This window comes from Myzus persicae, unplaced genomic scaffold (assembly GCF_001856785.1).
Source record: "Myzus persicae strain clone G006 unplaced genomic scaffold, MPER_G0061.0, whole genome shotgun sequence".
NCBI lineage: Eukaryota > Metazoa > Arthropoda > Insecta > Hemiptera > Aphididae > Myzus > Myzus persicae.
Genome location: NW_019104174.1, coordinates 8721 through 19732, shown reverse-complemented (window position 1 = coordinate 19732; position 11012 = coordinate 8721). Strand labels below are relative to the sequence as shown.

The window sequence follows — 11012 nt, the reverse complement described above, 5'->3', positions numbered from 1 at the left end:
TTCTGCCATGCCCCGGGGGTGGGGGATGGCAGCACTTGCTCTCCGGTCACCGCGACTTGTCCGGAGAAAAATGCCGCCCGGTGGCCGAGGATCGAACCGCGACCGGCTGCGTCGCAGCGGAAGAGTCAGACCACTCGGTCACCTCGTCCCCCCCAATTTTATATTGTAAAGGTGAATTCGATATGAAGATAAAGTGAATGAAAAAATTAACAATATGAATTAAGTTAATAAAATACGAAATAATTGATTAAACAGTCGTACCAAATGCTGGAATAATTCAATATACAAATATACAATTATATCTATAAATACGGCCATAAATACTCCTTTGAACAGCGAACAAGTGTATCGTGGTGTAGACTGGCGTGGACGTTTTGCATCGGCTCTTCTTGTGGAAAACACTGTTAATGAGTCGATTTTCTAGGATCCTTGTATAGAATGATCTGGTATAATCCCTTATTCTTTATAGGTGTATAGGTTAGGTAAGGAATTTCAAAACGCATAAGCAATATGCAGTTTTAAGAAACTTATAATTTGTTTTAAAATTAATATATAAAAAGAAAAAGCTCAACGAGGATTTATTTCTAAATTTGATGATGTGACAATTGGCTCCAATATTAATCATAACAGAGTTAAATTGATTATCCAGAACGTATACAATTTGTAAGACGGAGACAACACATGTGGGTGTGGCGTCCTGTTAAGGTATCACGATTATGCGTTAATAATTTTATATTGAACGGCGCAACGTAAGTACCGGCATAGTACTATTAGTAGAGCATTTGTGTCGTTTCGTGAAGCGCCCTATCGTACTTAGTGAGGGGGGGGGGAGATGTAGAATTCTTAATGCGTTGAATGTATAGTGTGAGTATAGGGAGTGTATGTATGTATATTGTATATACATAATGGGTATGAATGTGTATATTGCACTATACCCCGCACAACGTGAAACCCGTTTTAATTAATTATCGCGTGGTTTTATTCAAGAATAATAAGTAAATAGTATATATTACATACGCGTGGGGGGCGGAGTAGCCTATCTGAAAATGAAAATGTTCTAGGTTTGTCGAGTCATAGGCATATCATATCAGATATTAAAGTATTATTATTTGTATTTACTTAATTCTCAGTTACTTACAAAAATTAAATTCAGACATGACATTATTCCATTGAAATTAAAATATTTTATTTTTTATGTAAAATAAAAATATTAAGCTACTTCTAATTTTCACCTTACATCTAAGTCCTAACACAATTCTTAATTTTTCTAATTAGTAATGAGATACTGGAAAAATGAACCCACGACAGATGTATAGCTAAATTGCATACCTAGAACGCCGTGTAATCATAATTTTAGAGTAAAATAAGTTATACATTTAGTAATAATTTTGATGAAACATCACTGGAAAGTTCGGTGTAAAATAAATATTATTTTATTTATTGTCGTTTAAAAACAACTATTATGAATTATAATTGATTGCTTTTACCTAAGAAATTAACATGAATTTATACTTTTTGGAAAAACTTTCAAACTAACAATGATGTTGATTTTCATCAAAATAAAAATATCTCTTAATAAAGTTAATAGTTTAAATATACAAATAAAATTGAGCTTTCAATGAATCAAAATATCAAATAAATGAATTATTATCTATATAATTGAGTTTTTAATTTGTATTATCAACACATCACAAATTTACTTAATATTAATCATAGTATAAAAAAATATAGCGAATACCATATACTTATGTTTCTGTAATAATTTAACGAATTGGATACAGCAAACCCATGTCAATAGAATATTTATAAATACAGTAGTCACTATTGATTAGATATATTAATAAAGTCCTTAGTCTGTAGATTAGTATTTAGTAGCCCCATAATGGTTGAGTTGTTATGTTTAATGTACCTCTACCATAGATGACTTTATGACATGCAATACAAAATTTTAATTCAATTGATATTGTGCAATTGCATTACATATTATTACCAAATATAATAGATTAATAGCTAAATGCTCCTAAAACAAAAATATTGTTACGACTGTACACTGATTATTGTGTATTTAAAAAATAACCTACATATTATAATTGCATTATATCATTATGGCTCTTGTTTCAAACAGAAAATAATATAAACTAATACAGTTCAATATTTAAATTATTAATTATATGCAGTAAGAAAAAAAATTTAAAAATTTTTTTTAATGATTCAAAATCACAACATGAAACAACAAACAATTTTTAAAATGACAATGCCTTTATTATATTTAAGCAATGTAATATTTTTATATTTATAAATCTTATTTTTCTTAAATAAATTAAGGGTACAATTTTATAATTGTGTTTTAATAAAATCCCAAAATCATTAAATCGTCTTATTAAATAATTGATTAACTTTTAATCAATGAAAATGCTTAATGTTAGTGCATTACCATGAATTTTTTTAAGATATAAACCCAATCAATTATTAACCGAGAAATTCTAAGACTGGTAGATGTGATGGATGACGTCATGGTCATTTGATATTTTATCATCAATTTCTTCACAAACTTCAATAGTCTTATTAGTTTTATTTTTATGAATTCTTCTAGGACTTTTTGAACGATTTTTTTTACTTTTATATTTTTTTTTTTTTTTGTGAGTATTTCTCGGTTTAAATTGTAGTGTAGAGTCTTTTTTTGTAAGATTCTTAGAACTTATCTTTTCAGGTTCTTTTGACTTAGACCTAGTTCTACGCTTCTTAGATCTTTTATCAGTATTTTCTATAGATATCGATCGATTTCTATGCCTTCTAGACTCACTTTCTTTAGATATCGATCGACTTCTATGCCTTCTAGGCTCATTTTCTTTAGATTTTGATCTAGATTTATGTTTTCTAGATCTTTTATGTTTACTTTCCATTAATACATATTCTTTGGATTTAGAACGGATTTTAGGTTTCTTATATTTGATTTCATTACATATTGAGCGAGACCTAGATCTCCTAGATCTTTTTAATTTTAATTCATTAGTAGACGTTTTTCTTTCTCTTGATTTAGATCTACTTCTTCTTGATTTATATACTGAGCGAGACCTAGATCTCCTAGATCTTTTTAATTTTAATTCACTAGTGGACATTTTTTTTTCTCTTGATTTAGATCTACTTTTTTCTGATTTTTTAAAACCAGTTTGATCTTCACAATATATTCTAGAAGTAGAAGCTTCTTGATATGAACTTTGACTCTTTTTTTGATAATACTTAAATAATTTAGATTCCTCTGTTTCAATATCAAGCCAGCGAGTATATGGATTACCACTATAACTTGGATTACCTGCATACTTGTACACAAAACGGGCATTTGGTGTAGTTTCTGTTACGGTATTTGATGTTTGGACACACACTGATTTATCTTCTGAATGGGACAAATTATTTGTTAATCCTTCAACTACTTCTCTTAAAATCTAAATAACCAAAAGGTTTAATCAAGGATTAATTGAAAATTGAAATACTAATAACTTGGAAGTATTTAACTTACTTCTACATAAGATTTTCTATCTGTGTGAACTTTTTTTCCTCGATAAGCAGCACTCCTACGTTTTAAGTCTCTTTGCTCTTCCAAAAGCTCCAGTTCAGTTTTAGGTTTATCGTCAGTTTTATTGAAAATATCCACACTAAAATTAATATAAATAAAATGAACATGAATAATTTATTTAAAAATTATTAATGTATTTTATTTAAATATTACCCTGTCAAATCATTTATCACATCTTTGTGATTAGGGAGTTTGGTGTATTTTACAGCACTATCATACAATACTCTTCTCTCATCAGGAGTAAAATCACAAATATAGCGTTCTATACTTTGGGAAACTTCTCTAGGTTCAAGATTTATATCTAAAATAAAAGTGTAACATTTTTTAATTTTTTTATAACATTGTAGTGACATATACATAATATTTACTGCAAAAATAAACATGATTGAAAAATAGCTAATAAATAAAGATTTTTCTTAAGAGGTCTATTTACCTCAAACATAAAAGAATGTATAATAATGTTCTTCATGCAAGATATAGATCCAAATGTTTTTGTCAAATTTAAAAAAAAAAGAACAAATATTTGAAAAACTGTTGAAATCAATAGGAAAAATCCATCGTTATTATAATTAAAGTAATAACGAAACATTATAATAATTAATTATTAATTATTATTATTATTATTATTATTATCAAATAGAATAGTTAAAAAGGATATAAGTTTTTTTTTTGTAATGTCTAATGAAATATTGTAAAATATCTTGTACCAAACATTCTTTAATCATATCTGAAAAAGATTCATTAGCTGTTATAAAAATGATGTTATTGATCTATTCAATAAATAATATTAATTCATTTTCTATTTTTACTAACTTAAGGTTGCCTTTGATTCCTCGTAGGCAGTTTTCAAAATGTGCATTTGAGTAGTTTTATCTGTAACAAACAAATAAAGATAAAATATATTTTTATTAAGCAAATGAAAATAAATTATAAAATAATCAATGTATACTTCGAATTAAATAAATTATATCATTGAATTCATCAATAAATCAATGTCAATGCAACCTATCAAAGAGCGAATTAATTTATAACATCTTACATAATATGTGAGAAATACAAATTTGAGAATTTATAGTAAAAATTACAAAATGAGTTTTTAAAGCATAAATTCATAATGATGATAGTTGATGCAAACATTGATTAAGTATTAAGACAAGAATAAAGTATTGTTAAATATACCAATTTTTACAGTTTGGGCCAAAGATGTTGAAAAATTATAAGAAGGATAAATTGAATGAGATGAATCGTATCCATTTTTTTTTAATATACACTTTTGACAATGAACCTCGAGTGTGGATGGCGGCATTCTGTGTTCATTATTGTATGGACACTTTACTAATTTATCCTGAAAGTAAATAAGCACACAAAAATAATTGCACAAAATTTGCAAAACTGTTTCAATAATTTTGATTTAAGATGACTTCGCACCTTCGTATATTGTCTCCATCTTATACACGTACAACATACAAAATTACTATTTGGCAGTTTCAATAAAAATGGTATTAGTTTTGACATTAGAATAAATTTACCTATAATAAAATTTAAAGGAAGGACCTAGGGCCCCACTTTGGCTCTTATTGATATTGTTATTTTTAAGTAAGTTATGATCATTTTAAAATGTACAGTTTCAAAAAGGTTATAACTTACTTTACAAAAATAATATCAATAAAAGCCTAAGTGGCCCCTAGAATTATCTAGGTTTTCTATTAAATCTTACCTTTATATTATATAATAAGTCAATTCACTTTAATATTAATTCCCTGATCGAATCTAACAGTTATAGGCGTGTCCAGACCTCATTCGCAGTTCATGCACAACTGTGGATTATCCAGGGGAGAGAAAAACTACATCCCCTCCCCCGCCAATAAAAAATTCTGTTAGGGTATTGGGATGATATGACCCCCAATTTATAGATTTTAAATTAATTTTTTTAATTTAGATCAAATTTTGCAGGTTATGCCTGTGCATGACAGGCAAGACCCGTGGACATGCCTATGCTAACAGTGCACCATTGAAACTGGTGAACGGAAATTTGGTATGTCATGCGTGTGTAAGATAGAGACAACACATGGGGGTGCGACATCCTCTTAAATGCATATTATTAAATTAGATGTATCTAGTAAACTGTAGTAATATATTTGACCAGTGGACTACAAATTATTTAATATTTTTTCTGAATGGAAGTGCAAACTTGTTTAACTATCTGAGACAAGGAATTTAAGGTAATTTTTTCCAAAAATAAAATACAATATTAATGAAATATTTGTCATACAATTATCATACTAAGAGGACATTATAACTGCATCTGTTATCTTTATCAAATAAGATATAAATTACCAAATTTTGTTCAGAATAAACTATTTTTAATATTAAAGTAAATTTTGAACATTTACAGTACATTAATTGTAGGATGGAGACACACGTGGGGGTATAAAGTTCTAATTCCTATAAAATCATTTTTCTAATCTCTGAGAGTCTAGGTTAGATGAAGTTTGAGAAACGCTGTTCAGATATCATCTTTGGAACAAACAAAGTTTAGTTTCGCTCACCATTTTGAATTTTTTCTATTGAAACTTATGTTATTGAGTTAAGAACGATGGGGCAATCAGAATTTGTCGCTAGGACTTTGTTTTGAAGTTGTTGAGAAAAAACTGCCAACATTTTTTTAGAAGTTATAGGAAAAATAATTGAGAACAATTACAGAATAAACATATCATTATATTATTATTATTATTATTATTATTATTATATATCATATATACTGGCTCCGGTCAAAAAACTCAAGGTCCTCCAGACCTCTCGATTGGGGACTTGTCCTAACCTATATGGTGGGAAAATTTGGCTACAAGTAGTAACTAACTTCCTAAGCCTACTGGCTCCAGTCGTGTATCCATACAATATAATAAAAAGCAATAACTACTCTTCAAAGTTACAGATTACTTATTAGGGAAGTATTGAATTAATTTTAATTTACATTGTTTGGTGTTTTATCCAATGTCCATCCAATTTGTTCAACAAAACTTTTTAGAGTGTTTCTTGTGTTATCAATATAGTTTTCAAATTGTTTCAACGTCTCTTTTCTGCTAAGCAGTTCTTCTGCTGATAAATCCATTTTCACAATTTCGTTAACGGTGGAATACTTATTTCTCATCAAAAGACATTTGAGATTGGATCAAGAGTAATAATATTATTACGCTGTACCATAGGTAGACTTCTATAAGTTTGATAACCTCTTGTTACTTTTGTCACAAGTACCCGAACCGAATAATTGTACTTGACTTTATGATAGTTTATAAAAGACAAAAACATTAATTCATGAAAAAGTAATAATAAGAGTAAAACTATCAAGCATTTATATTGTCACATACTCACATGCATTAATTCATCATCAACCGCAAAATTGTATAACACATATTATTGTTGTAACTTGAATTTGGAAATTATCGACGATGTAAATATTGTAAATAGGTACTAAATAATGTACTTCGTGAAGTGCTCTGATCTACATTCTACAAAAAAAATAGTACTTATCCTACAACATGCTTGTAAGTTGTAATCACGATTATTAGATAACCGTGGTTGTAATCAATTAGTGAATATTATCACAGAATAATGGTATAAGGTAATGAAAACTAAGACTTGTTATCATGAACTAATTTAAATATAATATGTATCATAGGCCAAAAAAGAAAGGTCCATTATAGGTCTATGAAGTATGAGGTATAAAACAACAAAGTTGTTCATATTATGTCTATGGTGAAGCTTATTTTGTGGTTTTAGAAAGAGCCAATGGGGTCGGTAGAATTAAAGGGAGTAGGGAGGATGGTTAAAGTTGGAGGCGGTCGTCCAAAAAATTACATAACCTAATTTTTTTTTCAAACAACAATTTTTTGTATAATGGATATTGTTATCTTTCCCGCCTTTTCAAACAGAATATTATTATCAAAAGTCAAAAACTTCAAACATCACTTTATCGTAAGCTGCCCCAAATTCCCATGCGACTATAATTCTTCAAGTGTGATTCATAGGACGAATTGATTCTTTTGGACTGTGATAAACATCATAATATTTTGCTTGTATTTTTGTAAAGTGCACTTTGTGTAATATTAATGGTGTATATCCGCTAAGGTAGCTTGTGCTTGTAATTTTGAAATGGAAGTCGACAACCCAGAAGAGGGTGCATCAACCTCAGCCGTAATAGATCCCATGGAAGGATCTTCGACCAGCACAAAGGATTGTTTAACTACTGTACCCTCTCAAACGAAAACTGTTAAAAGTGATTTAAACACGCCATGGTAAGTACTATATGCCTACTGATAAACCTAGTACCTATCCGTATTCCATAGAAGGTATTCTCATTATTTGTATGTTTAATGTTCAGGATTGAAAAATATCGTCCAAAATCATTCACAGACATTATTGGTAATGAAGAAACTGTTTTGCGACTGGAAAAGTTTTCTTTGTGCGGAAATGTACCAAACATAATTATTGCTGTGAGTTTGCAGAAAGAACAAATTACATGTTTTTTCTCATTATTTATTTTAATATATTCCATTTTTCCAACTGTAGTAACAAATTGTATTCATTTCTAAATATGATAAATAGGGTCCTCCTGGTGTTGGTAAAACCACAACAATATTGGCTCTGGCCAGAATACTTCTAGGAAGTGCATTCAAAGAAGCCGTATTAGAACTAAATGCATCTAGTGATCGTGGTATTGATACTGTACGAAACAAAATCAAAATGTTTGCTCAGCAAAAAGTCACATTGCCTCCTGGAAGACACAAAATAATTATTTTGGACGAAGCCGATAGGTAACTAAATACTTTGTTAAATACTATTTATCCATTGTGTACCTCTATTAATGTTTAAAATATTATTTGTTTTTAGTATGACTGATGGAGCCCAGCAAGCACTTAGACGTACTATGGAATTATGGAGTAATACAACAAGATTTGCACTTGCCTGTAACAATAGTGACAAAATTATTGAAGCCATTCAGTCACGTTGTGCCATGTTGCGATATGGAAAACTCTCTGATCAAGAGATCATGACGCAGATGCTAAAAGTCTGCAAATCCGAAGAGGTAATGTAAATATAGAATATACATTTTGTAGTTAATATTATTGTTTTCAATCAAGTTGCTGTAATTATATTGATATCTGTATATAGGTATCGTTCAGTGCCGATGGTTTGGAAGCCGTTGTATTTACTGCTCAAGGCGACATGCGACAAGCGTTGAACAACTTACATTCTACATGGAATGGTTTTAGACACGTCGACAGCACAAATGTATTCAAAGTTTGTGACGAGCCACATCCTTTACTGGTTAAAGAAATGTTATTGGAATGTGCCGACCAAAATATCTCTAAGGCATACAAAGTAAGAAGATAATTTAATCGTTAAGTTTCAAAGACTAAGGACTTAATCATTTTGATTTTTACTCTGTATAGATAATGGCCCATTTATGGAAACTTGGTTATGCACCTGAAGACATCATTACAAATATATTTAGGGTTGCAAAACATTTGGAAATCAAAGAATCTCTGAAATTAAAATTTATACAGGTAAAAGGATTATTGTACATTGGGTTTGCTTCAACTTGTATTTAATGAAACTATTTGGTAATCATTAACATCCAGTGGTCCACGTGTCCCAAAATAAGTGGAGGGATGCCTTTCATAATTTATATAGTTCCCATATATCGTTTTAACAGTATCTCATTGTATCTTGTACGGACCCCATCTTCGTCTCCCCACTTTGACCACTGTTAACTTCATATTATAATGCAATTAAGTAATTGATACTTTAAGACAATGTTTATATGCAATTGCAATAATACCAGAGACCATGTTATTCCCCAGTTGAAATATTAAAAATGTTTTATTTTTCTTATAGCTATGATAAAGGGTCCCCACACACTGCAGCGGTAGCAGTAAAATTCTTTTGTCTTGGCTGTGCTGCCACCGCCACCACTACCGCTGCAGTGTGTGGGGACCTTAAAGGATTTAAAGTAATTCAGTAATTGCAATCATATTTGTATTTTGGCTATGTGTTTGTTAGCCGGTAAAGTATGTTTTGTTTGAATATTTAAAATCTAAACATTAATAATTTTAAATTTTTGAACTTTTAACTTTAACTCATGCTTAAAATTCCTATAAGTTATAAAATGTATTTATATTTCAGGAGATTGGAATGGTTCACATAAGAATTGTGGAAGGAATGAACTCATTACTTCAATTGTCAGGATTATTAGCCAAGTTGTGCACAGTAGCTGCCAAAACAGAAAGTTAAAAAAGTTAAAATGTATGATAATATAATAATAAAGCTGATGTACCTAACTAAGAAATATTTAATGTAAATCACATTTTTTTTTATATTAATATTTTAGAAACTAAAACAAACATCAATGTAAATATTAAATTGTTAACACCTATTTCTTTTTAAATTAAATTATCAATTATAAACATAAAATAGTATTTGGTGTAATGGTATTATCTTAACTAAAGTGGGCCAAATGATATAAAAAAATCAAAAGTTAAAAGAAATTAATCTAGTGGAAATCATAGACATATAAATAAATATATATTTAAATGTCTATGGTGGAAACACACATATTATCTCAATTCAGATAAAGACTGCTTCTATAAAAACTCAAAATGAACTCACTCAATCTTGAGTTCATAATAATTCCTTACAACTCAAAAACGTTAATGCCGGGTTGCATGTAAAATGTATTCATTTAATAGTTCAATAAAATTTAATTGACCTATTATGGGCCACTAAATCACGTTTAAGGGGCCATTAGTTCATTATTCATTAGTAAAATGTTAAAAGGACGGCACACCTACATGTGTAGTCTCCGCTTACAAATGCGTAACATACTAAATTTACGTTCAGCAGTTCAAGTTTTATGCCGTTAGCTTAAAAATTAGAGTGAATCAACCTATTATGAAACTTAATAATAAGAACTATATTTGTGTTCTGTTGAATTTTTTTTACAATAATTAAATTTTTAAGTGAGTGATGAGCATTTTTAATTTACATTTATTATACAAGCATAACTCACTCAAAAACTGAATTACCTTAAAAAAACTTAAACATATATGGATTAAGTTCTTCCCGTCAAGTTTCATAAAAGGTCGATCCACTCTTATTTTTTAAGATAACGACATAAACGTGAACTGCTGAGAGTGAATTATGTATGTTACTCGTTTGTAAGACGGAGACAACACATGGGGGTGAGGCGTCCTCTTAAGTGATTATTCATACAACCTGGCATAAGTATTTCCAATGCATTTTTTTTTAATGTGCTGTTGAAAACAAGTCTTAGGTTTACATCCCTGGTAATAACTAAGAGCAACGTCATATTGAGCTCAAATTCAACTTATACTATTCACACTATTCAGTATTCATACATTAGAAGTGGCTATCACTC

At 29.4% G+C, this 11012-nt stretch overlaps 2 protein-coding genes across 4 annotated transcripts; one reads left to right on the top strand and one right to left on the bottom strand.

The window, feature by feature from the left end:
• Positions 1 to 1721: 1721 nt before the first annotated feature.
• Positions 1722 to 7316, bottom strand: LOC111039617 (serine/arginine-rich splicing factor 4-like). Of its 3 annotated transcripts, none has more exons than XM_022323202.1 (7): positions 6943 to 7316; positions 6549 to 6852; positions 4754 to 4919; positions 4388 to 4447; positions 3728 to 3875; positions 3518 to 3653; positions 1722 to 3443 (listed from the first exon to the last, which is right to left on the bottom strand). In XM_022323202.1, the coding sequence occupies exons 2-7, from the start codon at positions 6723 to 6725 to the stop codon at positions 2484 to 2486; spliced, it is 1647 nt and encodes a 548-aa protein (XP_022178894.1). In that variant the 5' UTR covers positions 6726 to 6852; positions 6943 to 7316; the 3' UTR covers positions 1722 to 2483. The 3 variants fall into 3 exon arrangements, with proteins under 3 accessions (XP_022178894.1, XP_022178892.1, XP_022178895.1); XM_022323200.1 differs by having other exon boundaries at positions 6947 to 7316; XM_022323203.1 differs by lacking the exon at positions 6549 to 6852 and having other exon boundaries at positions 6947 to 7315.
• A 156-nt stretch (positions 7317 to 7472) lies between these two features.
• On the top strand, positions 7473 to 9923 carry LOC111039618 (replication factor C subunit 2). Its single transcript, XM_022323204.1, has 7 exons — positions 7473 to 7869; positions 7956 to 8067; positions 8180 to 8388; positions 8465 to 8660; positions 8747 to 8956; positions 9028 to 9141; positions 9761 to 9923. The coding sequence occupies exons 1-7, from the start codon at positions 7727 to 7729 to the stop codon at positions 9866 to 9868; spliced, it is 1092 nt and encodes a 363-aa protein (XP_022178896.1). The 5' UTR covers positions 7473 to 7726; the 3' UTR covers positions 9869 to 9923.
• The last annotated feature ends 1089 nt before the right edge of the window (positions 9924 to 11012 follow it).

What these genes read in the sequence shown, in the direction of transcription:
- LOC111039618 (XM_022323204.1), top strand. Translation starts at nt 7,727, where the DNA reads ATGGAAGTCGACAACCCAGAAGAGGGTGCATCAACCTCAGCCGTAATA. An exon ending in AGTGATTTAAACACGCCATG is followed by an intron (nt 7,870 to 7,955) that starts GTAAGTACTATA and finishes TTTAATGTTCAG; the next exon opens with GATTGAAAAATATCGTCCAA. An exon ending in TGAAATTAAAATTTATACAG is followed by an intron (nt 9,142 to 9,760) that starts GTAAAAGGATTA and finishes TTTATATTTCAG; the next exon opens with GAGATTGGAATGGTTCACAT.
- LOC111039617 (XM_022323202.1), bottom strand. Translation starts at nt 6,725, where the DNA reads ATGAGAAATAAGTATTCCACCGTTAACGAAATTGTGAAAATGGATTTA. An exon ending in TGGATAAAACACCAAACAAT is followed by an intron (nt 4,920 to 6,548) that starts GTAAATTAAAAT and finishes ATTTACTTTCAG; the next exon opens with GATAAATTAGTAAAGTGTCC. An exon ending in GGAATCAAAGGCAACCTTAA is followed by an intron (nt 3,876 to 4,387) that starts GTTAGTAAAAAT and finishes CTTTTATTTTAG; the next exon opens with ATATAAATCTTGAACCTAGA.